This window comes from Pelophylax lessonae (genome assembly GCF_965119305.1).
Source record: "Pelophylax lessonae genome assembly, chromosome: 9".
In the NCBI taxonomy this organism is placed as follows: domain Eukaryota; kingdom Metazoa; phylum Chordata; class Amphibia; order Anura; family Ranidae; genus Pelophylax; species Pelophylax lessonae.
In genome coordinates this window covers 270364576-270380631 of record NC_138776.1, presented here as the reverse complement: position 1 = coordinate 270380631, position 16056 = coordinate 270364576, and the positions used below count along the sequence as shown (strand labels likewise).

At 45.6% G+C, this 16056-nt stretch overlaps 3 protein-coding genes across 3 annotated transcripts in view; all 3 read left to right on the top strand.

Annotated features, from left to right (window-relative positions):
* LOC309564464 (uncharacterized protein) overlaps window positions 1-16056 on the top strand; it is a gene marked incomplete at both ends in the record, with an annotated part of 826241 nt that overhangs the window by 496452 nt on the left and 313733 nt on the right.
* Window positions 4589-6438, top strand: LOC309564052 (uncharacterized protein; the record flags this gene model as incomplete). The annotated part of the gene is made up of 2 exons (XM_082268679.1): window positions 4589-5367; window positions 5527-6438. Exons 1-2 carry the CDS (start codon window positions 4609-4611, stop codon window positions 6436-6438), a joined length of 1671 nt encoding a protein of 556 aa, XP_082124805.1. The 5' UTR covers window positions 4589-4608.
* LOC309564050 (uncharacterized protein) lies at window positions 14288-15679 on the top strand (the record flags this gene model as incomplete). The annotated part of the gene is made up of 5 exons (XM_082268675.1): window positions 14288-14383; window positions 14511-14645; window positions 14732-14855; window positions 14972-15057; window positions 15476-15679. The coding sequence occupies 5 exons, from the start codon at window positions 14288-14290 to the stop codon at window positions 15677-15679; spliced, it is 645 nt and encodes a 214-aa protein (XP_082124801.1).

Here is a 16056-nt window from a genome sequence, read left to right as displayed (position 1 = left end):
GATAGTCTATTCTGGTAAAATTGTTATGAAGAGTAGTATAAAAGGGAAATCACCTCCGTGGCAGGCGCCTCTGCCATTGCTGGAGACAAGGCCACATCCCCGGTCTCGATTTGGAGCTAGGCCCATTGCGATCGCGGCCCGCTTTTCTCCAAAAAGCTATCCATAGATGTAGGAGAAGACACTCTTGGAGGTCTTGAGTAGCAGCGATGTGGTGGGCTGGGGCTATGAGCAGATTTCAGGGGCTGCAACAGAGCACAGCTATTCCATGCCGGAACTGGAAGTATATGATTGTTTTTGTAGTGCAGGGAATCGCCGGCTTGTGTGAACATTTATCATTTATAATATCAGGAGATATCCCTGTACGGGTTTTGTCCATCGTCATCTCTCCAGACAGGTTGTGATTTCACTTTCAGTATCATTTTTGACCCGTTAGATCCAAGACAATTTTGAAGGCGTTGGAGATAATTGGTCACTTATTCAGCCAGTCATCGCCCTCCTGTGTGTGCTCTGGGTGAATTGGTCAGCAGATGTACCCTGCCTCTAGTTTCTGCAGCCCTACCACTGTTATGTCCTGCAGCAACTGCTCTCCTCTACTATCTCCTGGTGCAACAACTGCTCTCCCCTACTATCTCCCTGTGCAGTAACTGCTCTCCCCATTCTATCTTCCCATGCAGCAACTGCTCTCCCCAACTATCTCCCTGTGCAGCAACTGCTCTCCCCTAATATCTCCTTGTGCAACAACTGCTCTCCCCTAATATCTCCCTGTGCAGCAACTGCTCTCCCCTAATATCTCTCTGTGAAGTAACTGCTCTCCTCCTTCTATCTCCCCATGCAGCAACTGCTCTCCCCAACTATTTCTCTGTGCAGCAACTGCTCTCCCCTAATATCTCTCTGTGCAGCAACTGCTCTCCCCTAATATCTCCCTGTGCAGTAACTACTCTCCTTCTACTATCTCCCTGTGCAGCAGCTGCTCCCCCCCTACTATCTCCCTGTGCAGCAACTGCTCTCCCCCCTACTATCTATCTGTGCAGCAACTGCTCTCCCCCCTACTATCTCTCTGTGCAGTAACTACTCTCCCCAACTATGTCCCTTTGCAGCAAGTGCTCTCCCCTACTATCTCCCCGTGCAGCAACTACCCCCCTTCTATCTCCCTGTGCAGCAACTACCCCCCTTCTATCTCCCTGTGCAGTAACTGCTCTCCCCCAACTATCTCCCCGTTCAGCAACTACTCACCCCCTACTTTCTCCCTGTGCAGTAATTGCTCTCCTCCTACTATCTCCCCATGCAGAAACTGCTCTCCCCCTACTATCTCCGTGTGCAGTAACTGCTCTCCCCCTCTATCTCCTTGTGCAGAAATTATGCCTCATACAGCTCATATATCTCATACAGTAATGATGTCTCTCTACCTTTGTAGTATATTGATGGAGATGAATGGACAGCCTAGCTTTTATTAATACTATGGTGATTAGAGGGGAGGGGGGCGTTGCTTTTTAGTTCTCACTGTGTATTGCACAGCAAGGTGATGGCAAATGGGACTTTTCAGAAACGTGTATGCTGCTCACCCATTGGTTACATATTCCCTCTAGTGTTCTCCAGAATTGTTCTATTGTATCTCTTTTTACAAAGATATACTCTATGTATTTTTTTGTGCTCCCCAGCTCCATCTAGTGGCCCCCAATGTGGTATTTTACTACTGGCCTTAATAAAATAAAATTTGCACAAAATAAATGCTCATGCAGAGTTGCTGGATGAATAATTATGCACATTTGTTTTATAAATAGACCCCTAAGTAACCCAATCTACCTGTTCCGATTTCCACATATTACCCCCTTATATCCCCATCCTAGCATTGTACACCCAATACAGTCCAAATAATTCTCCACTATCCATCTACAGAGAAACCCGCATAGATCACATGACCACATCACTGAGGATGGAGGAGGACCGGAGTCACAATACTGAGAAGATACTAAACCTCACCCTGGAGATCATCTACCTGCTGACTGGAGAGGTGAGGAGGATTCTGGGAGGTCACATGACATCACTCTTATCTCTATTAATAAAACACAGACCTGACCGGAGAGGTGAGGAGGATTCTGGGAGGTCACATGACATCACTCTTATCTCTATTAATAAAACACAGACCTGACCGGAGAGGTGAGGAGGATTCTGGGAGGTCACATGACATCACTCTTATCTCTATCAATAAAACACAGACCTGACCCTAGAGGTGAGGAGGATTCTGGGAGGTCACATGACACCACTCTTATCTCTATTAATAAAACACAGACCTGACCGGAGAGGTGAGGAGGATTCTGGGATTCTAACATGATATTCCTATTGGTTCTCCAATACAGAGATTTCCTCTTCCGAAGTCAGGTGATCATATGACCATCACAGTGCCTCCATGTGACTCCCTAAAACCTGAGAGACACAACATGCAGAAGATTCTAGAAGTCACCAAGAAGATGATGGAGCTGCTGACAGGAGAGGTGAGCGGTGCTGGGAATTCTGGGACATTATCCAGTAACAGACAAGGGATGTGTCTGGATGGTGACTGTATCATTGTGTGTGTCAGGTTCCTATAAGGTGTCAGGATGTCACTGTCTATTTCTCCATGGAGGAGTGGGAGTATTTAGAAGGACACAAGGATCTCTACAAGGACGTCATGATGGAGAATCAGCCGCCCCTCACATCACCGGGTAAGAGGAGACTTTATTGTAAAGGAGAGAGCAGTACGGAGGCTCCACCTAGATCCCCCATCATCTGATAAACACATAGAAACAATGTATTCAGTCAGTGTGTGTGTTTCCTACAGATGGATCCAGTAATGGGAACCCACCAGAGAGATGTCCCCGTCCTCTGTATTCCCGGGATTCCACACAGGAAGGTCACACCATCCCCCACCATCATCAGGTAGATGAGGAACAATTATTGGTAGGTATGATTTATACACAAGCGTGTTTATTACAATGAATGTTTTATTATATTTTCAGAGTGGAAACCTCGGGGATTATAATATTATTGTTAAAGAAGAGTATAAAGAGGAGGATGAGCAGTATGGAGTAATGGAGGAGTTTTCAGAAGGACACAAGAATATGATGGAGCCACCTAATACCAGGAACCCACCAGAGAGATGTCCCCGTCCTCTGTATTCCCGGGATTCCACACAGGAAGATCACACCATCCCTCAGTATTTCAAGGTTGGTGGGACGGAACAGCTAGAACATTCTTAGGTGATGTTGTTTTGTCACGTTTTTGGGTTGTGTTCAATATGTGCAAAGAGAGATCACACAAATACTTAAAAGAATAACATTTATTAAAAGTAATAACGGATACAGATAAAGATAAAGAAAATATAACAAGAACACGTAACTAAAGTTGCTTATTTCAACGGAGTCGCCCTTTACGTTAAGGCGTGGACAGGTAATCAAACCAGACGCTTGCATGTTACATGATGCTGCTCTGGAGATTGGACTAACTCTTAGCAGCGTGGGTAGTGGTATTTAGACTTGTGTGTAAGGAATTCACCACCCCCAAGCCAACTCCCTTTGCAATATGACCCCTCAAGGACTTGACCAGTTAACAATAACATTCCTTTAGTATATGGTAAAGCTATGCTTATGTCCTTATATGGCTCCGTGACCAGGATTTGGAGGCCTAGAATGTATTAGTGAGCCACTAAGGAAATATGTAATATGCAATTTCCCCAACAGATGTCACAAGCTAAAGCTTATATTTTACAGATGATATTTTCTATCATTCTCTTGGTTTAGGATGAAGATCTGATAGAAATAAAAGTTGAGGTTAAAGCAGAAGAAGAAGAGACGTATGTGAGGGATGATCAGCAGTCTATGGAGGAGGATGGAATAACGGGGACATTTATAGAGGAGGACACTCCTACAGAGATCAACACAGGTGGGTCATTAACACTAAATCCATTCCTCCACCCATACTGCTCACTGATTGGTCCAGAGTAGGGCGGGGACTGGGTGATATCAGCCTGTAATCCCCTGGTCACTTTCCTGAGCTGTGTTCCCCGTCCTGTATTCCTGTATTTCTCTTGGATAATCTTCCTTCTCTGTGCTGCAGACACAATTTATGTCTCTAGACTGGATTTATGGAGATTCTGGGGTTCAGCTGGCAGTAAAATATTGATGTTTACCATAGATGTTGCTTGACCTAGACACCTGGGGTATGTATCTTTGTTCTTCTACCCCTTGCCCGGGTCTAGCAAGATCTCTGACAGAACAATTCTCCCGGGGTTACTTGCTCTGTTATTTGATGGCTGTGCCGGATGGAGGGATATGTCTGTATAGTCTCACACCCAAGTCACTGAGTGCAGTCTCAGGAGATGGGAGGCAGCGGTGTGCGACCTCTGCAACTGATTACTGAACACAAATATTATAAGTCCTGACCCCTGTACTGTATACTCTATGTTGTACATTACATACTCCTGACCCCTGCATGGTCCAAGAATAAAGAAATGAACTGGTTGGAGATCAGAGGACCCATTTACTAGTTACCTTGAGGGGGGAATTGTAAGATCCTCAGAGACAAAGCTGTCTGATGTGGGCGGAGTCCTGGTTTAGGGGAACCAATCTGCTGATGTCTAGTAATAATCTTTGTATTTCTATTTTAGTTGATGGACGGGAGATGAGGAAAACCTCAGAGGATTGTCTCACTTTGTCTCCAGACTGTAAAGTAGAAGATGAGGACATCACACAGTATAGTCCAGGAGAAAACCCGGCTACCTCAAATGTCCATCCGGCACCACACAGTGTAGATGGACCATCGTATTCCTCTTATCCTGAGGAACCTCAGACTGTGAGGGACAGTGCGGGACCATCGTATTCCTCTTATCCTGAGGAACCTCAGACTGTGAGGGACAGTGCCGTCCTTCTGACAGATAAGGGGTTTCCCTGTCCTGAGTGCGGGAAGTGTTTCAAGTTGAAAGGCAATCTTAAAGTGCATATAAGATCTCACACAGGTGAGAAGCCCTATTCCTGCCCTGAGTGTGGGAAGTGTTTTTCACAGTTGTCCGGTCTTTTAGTACATCGGAGAATTCACACGGGAGAGAAGCCTTTTTCCTGTCCTGAGTGTGGAAAATGTTTTGCACGGAAATCATTTCTTAACACACATCGGAGATCTCATACGGAGAATAGTCCAGGAGAAAACCCAGCTTCCTTAAATGTCCATCCAGCACCACACAGTGTAGATGGACCATCGTATTCCTCTTATCCTGAGGAACCTCAGACTGTGAGGGACAGTGCCGGACCATCGTATTCCTCTTATCCTGGAGAACCTCAGACTGTGAGGGACAGTGCAGGACCATCGTATTCCTCTTATCCTGAGGAACCTCAGACTGTGAGGGACAGTGCCGGACCATCGTATTCCTCTTATCCTGGAGAACCTCAGACTGTGAGGGACAGTGCAGGACCATCGTATTCCTCTTATCCTGAGGAACCTCAGACTGTGAGGGACAGTGCCGGACCATCGTATTCCTCTTATCCTGAGGAACCTCAGACTGTGAGGGACAGTGCCGGACCATTGTATTCCTCTTATCCTGAGGATCCTCAGACTGTGAGGGACGGTGCAGGACCATCGTATTCCTCTTATCCTGAGGAACCTCAGACTGTGAGGGACAGTGCCGGACCATCATATTCCTCTTATCCTCAGGAACCTCAGACTGTGAGGGACGGTGCAGGACCATCGTATTCCTCTTATCCTGAGGAACCTCAGACTGTGAGAGACGGTGCCAGACCATCGTATTCCTCTTATCCTCAGGAACCTCAGACTGTGAGGGACGCTGCCGTCCTTCGAACAAAAAAGGTGTTTCCTTGTCCTGAGTGCGGAAAGTGTTTCAGCTTGAAAGGTAATCTTAAGAAGCATAAAAGATCTCATACAGGTGAGAAGCCGTTCTCCTGTTCTGAGTGCGGGAAATGTTTTTCACAGAAGTCCAGTCTTCTAACACATCAGAGATCTCACACGGGGGAGAAGCCGTTTTCCTGTCCTGAGTGCGAAAAATGTTTTGCACAGCTTCCAAATTTTATCATACATCGGAGATCTCACACGGGGGAGAAGCCATATTGCTGTCCTGAGTGTGGCAAATGTTATGCACAGAAATCAGTTCTTATCACACATCAAAGATCCCACACGGGGGAGAAGCCGTATTGCTGTCCAAAATGCGGAAAACGTTTAGCGCGGTTTTCAAATCTTATCAAACATCAGAAATTGCACACTGGTGAGAAGCCGTATTCCTGTCCTGAGTGCGGGAAATGTTTTTCACTGAAGTCCTATCTTTCCAGACATCAAAAAACTCACACGGGAGAAAAGCCGTATTCCTGTACTGAGTGCGGGAAATGTTTTTCAGATAAATCCCATCTTACCAGACATCAGAGATTGCACACGGGGGAGAAGCTACTTTCCTGTCCTTAATGAGGGAATTGTTCCTCACTGAAGTCCTGTCTTCCTGTACATCAGGGGTCCCACACAACCCTGGAGGTGTATTAGTGCCTTGAGTGTGGGAAATGTCTTCTATATGAATGTTGGTGGACATGTGGGGAAGAAGCACACCCTGATATACACCTCAGATATACTCCATGGCTGATCTTCATCATGTAAGAAACACTTCATAAGGAGATCAGAGATCACCAAAGACATGGATGAAGTGTTGTCCCGTGTTGGCCATTGATAGCAGGAGAAAAATAAAAATGGAGTCCTTACCTTTCATTGGCTGAGTACATTTTGTGTGGGAAGATTTCAAACACTTACAGATCTAGTTGTGAAAACTTTGTTGAATGAATGTGACCCGCATTCCCTCAGCCGTGACCAGTATTGCTCATATTTTATTTCAGTGATTTCCTATGATTATTGGCTCCATCTAGTGACCATACTGTGGCACTGCAGTAATAATAGCGCATTATTGCCCCATAAGTCAGGAAATTGCTGTGATAATGAAAATACGGGCAGAATTTGGCACAGCCGGGTGAATGATTGTTACATTAAAGGACATCAGATAATTAAACCAGCAATATTATACCAACCATTAATGGAATACAGAGAAAACTGCATTTGGCTATTATATGGCACGAAGTATCATAGGAATTAGCTCCATCTAGTGGCCAAATGCAACATTCTCCATTTTAAATCAGAGGAAAACATTCAACCAGCATAGCAAAGGGCCTAATAACATTTGTTTTTTAACCTAATTCACAGAAACTAGTAACTTCCGCACTTTTATTGGACCCTGCCATTTTTTTTATGAATAGATCCCTAAATGTCAGTAGACATTTATATAAATATGGGAAGTATGTAGCAGATAAATGAATAATCCTCCTAGCACCCCACACTATAAAAGGTAACTTCCCTTAGCCAGCTCTTGTAATGTGTTGGAGGGTAGATAGAGCAGGGCTCGTTTAGCTACTAGCAGTTAGTGTAGAGTGTAGTGTCAGTTTAGTGTAATGTAGTGTGTTAGTATAGTGTAGTGTCAGTGTAGTGCAGTGTAGTGTGTCAGAATAGTGTAGTGTAGTGTGTCAGTATAGTGTAGCGTGTCAGTATAGTGTAGTGTCAGTGTAGTGTGACAGTGTAGTGTCAGTACAGTGTAGTGTCAGTATAGTGTAGTGTTAGTGTAGTGTGTCAGTGTAGTGTGGTGTGTTTAGTATAGTGTAGTGTCAGTTTAGTGTAGTGTGTCAGTATAGTGTAGTGTCAGTATAGTGTAGTGTCAGTATACTGTAGTGTCAGTGTAGTGTGTCAGTATAGTGTAGTGTCAGTGTACTGTGTCAGTATAGTGTAGTGTGAGTATAGTGTAATGTGTCAGTATAGTGTAGTGTGATGTTAGTGTGTGTCAGTATAGTGTAGTGTCAGTGCAGTTTCAGTATAGTGTAGTGTGAGTATAGTGTCAGTATAGTGTAGTGTCAGTGCAGTGTCAGTATAGTGTAGTGTCAGTATAGTGTAGTATCAGTGTAGTGTGTCAGTGCAGTGTCAGTTTAGTGTGACAGTATAGTGTAGTGTGTCTGTATAGTGTAGTGTCAGTGTAGTGTGACAGTATAGTGTAGTGTCAGTGTAGTGCAGTGTAGTGTGTCAGAATAGTGAAGTGTAGTGTGTCAGTATAGTGTAGCGTGTCAGTATAGTGTAGTGTCAGTGTAGTGTGACAGTGTAGTGTCAGTACAGTGTAGTGTCAGTATAGTGTAGTGTTAGTGTAGTGTGTCAGTGTAGTGTGGTGTGTTTAGTATAGTGTAGTGTCAGTTTAGTGTAGTGTGTCAGTATAGTGTAGTGTCAGTATAGTGTAGTGTCAGTATACTGTAGTGTCAGTGTAGTGTGTCAGTATAGTGTAGTGTCAGTGTACTGTGTCAGTATAGTGTAGTGTGAGTATAGTGTAATGTGTCAGTATAGTGTAGTGTGATGTTAGTGTGTGTCAGTATAGTGTAGTGTCAGTGCAGTTTCAGTATAGTGTAGTGTGAGTATAGTGTCAGTATAGTGTAGTGTCAGTGCAGTGTCAGTATAGTGTAGTGTCAGTATAGTGTAGTATCAGTGTAGTGTGTCAGTGCAGTGTCAGTTTAGTGTGACAGTATAGTGTAGTGTGTCTGTATAGTGTAGTGTCAGTGTAGTGTGACAGTATAGTGTAGTGTCAGTGTAGTGTAGTGTAGTGTCAGTGTAGTGTTACAGCATAGTGTAGTGTAGTGTGTTAGTGCAGTGCAGTGCTTAACATAGCATTACATTATGTTTAGTGCAGTATATTTTTTATTTTTTTGTCCCCTGCCTGCCCCCTTTTTTTTTAAATTGTCAACCGCAGTTTTTATGGCTGCAACGCTGCTGTTCCCCTCTTTTCTTTTTACTTTTTTTAAAATATATTTTACATTTCTGTCAGCGTCAGTCTTAATTTAAAGTGCCACTTTTCATTGAATAAAATGCATCCAATTACGCGTTTCCCGGCATCTATAAAATTAGGGTAATAAGCTCCCCCCCATCTTGTCTGGGAGGCCAACAAGGACAGACAGACATTCCCATAGCACTGTGAGGGACCAGCAGCGTATGTGTCAACAGGCAAAGGTGGACATGGTCAGTCCTCGCAGGGCACCTTTGTCTCTGTTTAGTGATGTTGCCCGTGCCATCCAGTCACAGCATGCAGAGGAGATGGTGGACTGGCTTACTAAACCATCCTCATCCTCCTTATCCTTCATCGCCCAACCAGAGACTAGTGCACAGTCCACTGCAGCTGCCAGAGTGGCTTATTCTGCCTCCTTGTCCACAGCTACTCCTGCCATAGCTCCAACATCAGGCATGGAGGAGTCAGCTAAGTTATTTGAACACAGCGCCAGCCACTTGCTCCTTGAGGATGCACAGCCATTACTTGATTCTGATGTTTGTTTTGAGGTTGAGGAAGGTAGGAACATAAGCCTACAGAGAGGGGGGAAAACTGGTAAACAACAAATTGTCATGTTTCCCCAGCCACAGCGTATTGCCAAGTTGGCTCCAGTGATTACGAGGATGGAGGGGATGCTGATGATGAGGTCACTGTCGTGACTTGTGTGCTGGATAGAGCAGAGGATGAAAGTGAGAGGGAGAAACAGCCTCAACGAGGCCGGATGTCCTCCAGAAGCAGGCATCATGGAAGGGTAGAGAGCAGCCACCCTGATCCACCACATTGTGGAGCTGTTATCTCCCGGCCCACTTCAGCTGTCTGGACCTTTTTAGCACATATGCAGCCAATCACACTGATGCGATTTGCAATCTCTTCCGCAAGCAGATCAAGCATGGCAAAAACACCAGCTATTTGGGAACCACATGCTTGACAAGGCATTGCACCTCCCACCACTCAGCCTGTTGGCAAGAGCATTTGAAAGCCACACACATGGAACACAATTCTTCTCCTCCTTACCTCTCATGTCTACCCCCACAATATCTCATGACCTCTCAGCAGCCTCCACTGACAGGGATGATGGTATAGCAAAGGGTATTACAGGTCGTTACAGCACATCTGCCAGAAGCACACCACCAGCTGTAGAGCTGTTGCAATGCAAAAACAAATACAGTCACTGCAACCCACATGCCCTGTGTCTAAATTCTAGCTTGTCCAAATTGCTAAGTTTACAACTCCTGCCTTTCTGTCTGGTGGATTCTGCCCCCTTCGTGAATTTGCTGAATGTGCTGTACCACAATGGCAGGTTCCCAGTTGCTATTTCTTTTCACGCAAGGCCACTCCAGCTCTGTACTATCACATGGAAGACAATGTTTGGCATCGCTGGGAAGCCAGTCAGCTGCAAGGTCCACCTTACTGCTGACACGTGGTCCAGCAAGCATGGTCAGGGACAATATATTTTGTTCACAGCACACTGGGTATCTCTGCTTGCAACTTAGAAAGATGTAGAACAGGGCTCAGTGCTGGAGCTTGTTTTGCTGCCACATCTCCATACAGCCGGTGGTGATGTGAGATCTGTTGTAAGCTCTACCACCTCCTCCTCCATGCGCTCCTCTGGTGAATTGTCCTATGAACAACCAGTACCCCCTGTCACTATTTCAGGAGGCGACAAGGATGGTGAGCCATGACAATACATGCATGCAGTGACACAATCCCTCCTGTGTTCCTGCTGAAACAGACTCTGCATGGCATTATGGACAGAGCACTCGAGGCAGAGCAGTGGGAGGAAGAGGAGGACATCCTTTCCTCTAAAGGCCTGCTTTATGCAGAGGCCATTCTTGCGACCCCACAGAACACACAAGAGGAGAAGAACGGGGAGGATTCTGGCAGTTTTGTAGGCATAGAAGCAGAGGAAGACCTAAGTCAAACCCAAAGAGATGGTTTTCAGTCCCCAGAACCCTTGGCAGTAGTATGTGGCTGGGAGGAGGCAGTTCTAGATACTGTAATCCTCAGTGACCACGAGGACTCTGCTTCTCATGCCTCCACAATTTTTTAGTGCATGGGCTCCCTTATTCTTCAAAGCATGCAAAAGGAACTGAGAATTCGTGGCATCAAGGAGAAGGATTATCATTGGTTGGCAATCCTCCTTGATCACCATTACAATAGTAAAGTCTGGGAACTCATCCTGTCCTCACAGAGGAAGCACAGGATGAAATATCTTGAGGACACCTCAAAGGGGAGTTTATGTAATGCCTTTCCAGACTTTGGTAGGGTACAGTCCCATAGAAAAGCTAGTTTTGAGGCTTCTGTTGGTTAAGAGAGGAGCGGAGGAGAAGAGGCAACCTCAGTGATGCCTTTCAAAAATGTTATAGTCCCCGGCACCCAGAGCTCTCAGCTTTCACATCCCATCAGCAGCGTCTGCATCAAATGGTGGAAGATTATCTAGGGGTGCAAAAACAGATATGGAGAGCTTTCCAGTATATCAGAGTCAGTGTAGTAGTCCTTTACAATGGTTACCAATGGGAGAAGGACTCCCTTATATCAGTGGTCAGTGTAGTGGTCCCTTACATTGGTGACTAATGGGGAAGTACCCTTTATATCAGTGGTCAGTGTTGTAGTCCCTTACACAGGTGACCAATGGGAGAAGAACCCTCTTATATAAGTGGTCAGTGCACTTGTCCCTTACATTGATGGTTAATGGACAAGAACCCCCTTATATCAGTGGTCAGTATAGTGGTCCCTTATATTGGTGGCTAATGGTGAAGGACCCTTTTATATGAGTGGTCAGTGGGAGAAAGACTTTCTTACATCCTCATCAGTGGGAAGACTGCCCCATTGATGTCAGTTATTACTGAGAGACAGAAATTGTTCATTGCTCATAGAACCCCTAAAAAACGTTTGGAGGAACCCCGGCTGAGAAAGGCTGGACTAGGCAGTAATATATTTCTCTCCCCCTTGGTGGGAGTGGAGATGACCCATCTATAAGGATATACAGTACAGACACACACAGCACAAGGACGTGTTCACACTACGAGACGTTTCTCGGGGCTGCAGTTCCTCTGAGCTCCACAAGGTGGTGATCTCACATCTACCCAGACAGGAAGTCTCTATGGAAGACAGGAAGTGGTGTCAGGTAAAGACAGGAAATTCCGGGTGAAAAGTGGATTGGGAAGAAGTAGCGAGGAGACATTGCTGGAAGTGGCAGCAGAGGAGGTAATAAGATCTTATTTTTCTATTTACACCCAGTTACCCCCTCCATGTCCGTCCTCTTCCTCCATAGTCACTGTGACCTCTTTTATCACCAGCAGATGATGATACACACATATATAGTGTGGAAACCTAGATTAACACCTTCAGGGTCAGAACATTCCCCTACTTACGGGGCCGGAACATTCTCTTCATTTTGGAGATATGTAATTTCACTTTAGCAGTCTCTTGTAACGAGGTATGAGATTTCGGTTGTACTTCCTTCAAAGGTACCGACCACTCCCCTGCACCTGACTACCTTTACCATGTACCCCGGGCTCCTCTGCCCTTCCTGTAGGCTCGGGATCGGCATGGTGGATAGAGTGGAGGGTGATCAGTTCTTGGATCTCCCCTCCGGTGAATGAACCCAGAAGAGACGAGCATTTTATCCCTTTCAAGCATCATCCCCGGTCACTGTGGTCAGGGAAGAGGCTGAATAATCCCGATCTTCATCAGCTTCAGTGGGGTCCATAGATGACCTTAGGGGGTCTAATAGATCCCCTTCAATACCGGGCACTTTCACCCCCTTCCTGCCGAGGCCAATTATCAGCTTTTAGCGCTCTCACATTTTGAATGACAATTACGTGGTAACTGCCACTAGGGTTTTTTTTTATTTTGTGAAATTTTCAAATAAAATGTTACAAATTTTGCAAACAGGTTTTCTCCTTCACTGATGTGCGCTAATGAGGCACCACTGATGGGCACTGATAGGCGGCACTGATGAAGCAGCACTGGTGGACACTGCTGATGCCACACTGATAAGTGGTACTGGTAGGCGGCACTAATTGTGAGCACTGGTGGACGCTGATTGGCAGCAATGTTGGGCGCTGATTGTCAGCACTGGTGGACGCTGATTGTCAGCACTGGTGGGCGCTGATTGGCAGCAATGTTGGGCACTGATTGTCAGCACTGGTGGGCGCTGATTGTCAGCACTGGTGGGCGCTGATTGGCAGCAATGTTGGGCGCTGATTGTCAGGACTGGTGGACGCTGATTGTCAGTACTGGTGGGCGCTGATTGGCAGCAATGTTGGGCGCTGATTGTTAGCACTGGTGGGCGCTGATTGGCAGCACTGGTGGGCGCTGATTGGCAGCAATGTTGGGCGATGATTGGCAGCAATGTTGGGCGCTGTTTGGGTTACAAGAAAACAAAAATCAGGTTTTACAATGTGAGTTAAAAAATTAATTTTTCTAAAAAAAAAAAAAAAATAGAGAGAGAGAGGAGGAGCCAGCAGGAGCGCAGGATCATGGGAGTGGCCAATATTCTGGTAATGTTAAGTCATAGGGGAGGGATTGGATTACATAAGATATTTAGAAGAAGTTTAATTAAAGAGAAGTACGAAGAAAGCTCGTTTGGCTGTACTCCTCCTGTGGATCACTGGAGTGGAGTTCGTTCTGCGCTCCTATGACCTGTAGTCAGCAGACAACGGGCTTTCCCCACTATCTCCCTGTGCAGCAACTGCTCTCCCCCTACTATCTCCCTGTGCAGTATCTGCTCTCCCCCTACTATCTCCCTGTGCAGTAACTGCTCTCCCCTACTATCTCCCTGTGCAGTAACCCGCTCTCCCCCTACTATCTCCCTCTGCAGTAACTGCTCTCCCCTACTATCTCCCTGTGCAGCAACTGCTCTCCCCTACTATCTCCCTGTGCATAAACTGCTCTCCCCTACTATCTCCCTGTGCAGAAACTGCTCTTCCCTACTATCTCCCTAGGGGGAGTTGTGTTGTGATTTTTGTACTCACTGTTTACTGCACAGCAAGGTGATAGCCGGCTGCATACAAATGGGGCTCCAATAACTTTTCAACAACAGGTATACACCCATTGGTTACATTTATTCCATCTAGTGTTCTCCAGAATTGTTACATTATATATCTTCTTACAATGATATACAGTACTCTATGTATTTCTTGTGCTCCTCACCTCCATCTGGTGGCCGCCAATGTTGTTTTTTCACTACTGGCCTTAATAAAATAAAATTTGCACACAACAAATGCTCATGTAGATTTTCTGGATGAATAATTATGCAAATTTATTTTGTAGATAGACCCCTAAGGAACCGATCAACCTGTTCCCAACGGGGGAAGCCAGCATATTACCCCCTTATATTCCCATCCTAACATTGTAAACCCAATACAGTCCAAATAATTTTCCACTATTCATCTACAGGGAACCGGCATAGCTCACATGACCACATCACTGAGGATGGAGGAGGACCGGAGTCACATGACTGAGAGGATACTAAACCTCACCCTGGAGATCATCTACCTGCTGACCGGAGAGGTGAGGAGGATTCTGGGAGGTCACATGACATCACTCTTATCTCTATTAATAAAACACAGACCTGACCGGAGAGGTGAGGAGGATTCTGGGATTCTAACATGATATTCCTATTGGTTCTCCAATACAGAGATTTCCTCTTCTGAAGTCAGGTGATCATATGACCATCACAGTGCCTCCATGTGACTCCCTAAAACCTGAGAGACGCAACATGCAGAAGATTCTAGAAGTCACCAAGAAGATGATGGAGCTGCTGACAGGAGAGGTGAGCGGTGCTGGGAATTCTGGGCCATTATCCAGTAACAGACAAGGGATGTGTCTGGATGGTGACTGTATCATTGTGTGTGTCAGGTTCCTATAAGGTATCAGGATGTCACTGTCTATTTCTCCATGGAGGAGTGGGAGTATTTAGAAGGACACAAGGATCTCTACAAGGACGTCATGATGGAGAATCAGCCGCCCCTCACATCGCCGGGTAAGAGGAGACTTTATTGTAAAGGAGAGAGCAGTACGGAGGCTCCACCTAGATCTCCCATCATCTGATAAACACATAGAAACAATGTATTCAGTCAGTGTGTGTGTTTCCTACAGATGGATCCAGTAATGGGAACCCACCAGAGAGATGTCCCCGTCCTCTGTATTCCCGGGATTCCACACAGGAAGGTCACACCATCCCCCACCATCATCAGGTAGATGAGGAACAATCACTGGTAGTCTTGATTTATATGCAAGTATGTTTGTTACAATGAATATCTTATTATATTTAAGAATGAAAACCTCGGGGAAGATACTAATGTTGTTAAAGAAGAGTTTAAAGAGGAGGATGAGGAGTATGGAATGATGGAGGAAGATTCAGAAGGACACAAGGATATGATGGAGCCGCCTAATACCAGGAACCCACCAGAGAGATGTCCCCGTCCTCTGTATTCCCGGGATTCCACACAGGGAGGTCACACCATCCCTCAATGTTTCAAGGTTGGTGGGATGGAGCAACTAGAACATGGATTGGTGGAGATAGTTTGGATTTCTTATGTGATGTTACAAGCTAAAGCTTATATTATACAGATGATATTGCTGATCCGTCTCTTGGTTTAGGATGAAGATCGTATAGATATAAAAGTTGAGGTTAAAGCAGAAGAAGAAGAGACGTATGTGAGGGATGATCAGCAGTCTATGGAGGAGGATGGAATAACGGGGACATTTATAGAGGAGGACACTCCTACAGAGATCAGCACAGGTGGGTCATTAACACTAAATACATTCCTCCACCCATACTGCTCACTGATTGGTCCAGAGTAGGGCGGGGACTGGGTGATATTGGCCTGTAATACCCTGGTCACTTTCCTGAGCTGTGTTCCCCGTCCTGTATTCCTGTATTTCTCTCGGATAATCTTCCTTCTCTGTGTTGCAGACACAATTTATGTCTCTAGACTGGATTTATGGAGATTCTGGGGTTCAGCTGGCAGCAAAATGTTGTTTTTTTACCATAGACGTTGCTTGACCGAGACACCTGGGGTATGTATCTTGGTTCTTCTGCCCCATGCCCGGGTCTAGCAAGATCTCTGACAGAACAATTCTCCCGGGGTTACTTGCTCTGTTATTTGCTGGCTGTGCCGGGTGGAGGGATATGTCTGTATAGTCTCACACCCAAGTCACTGAGTGCAGTCTCAGGAGAT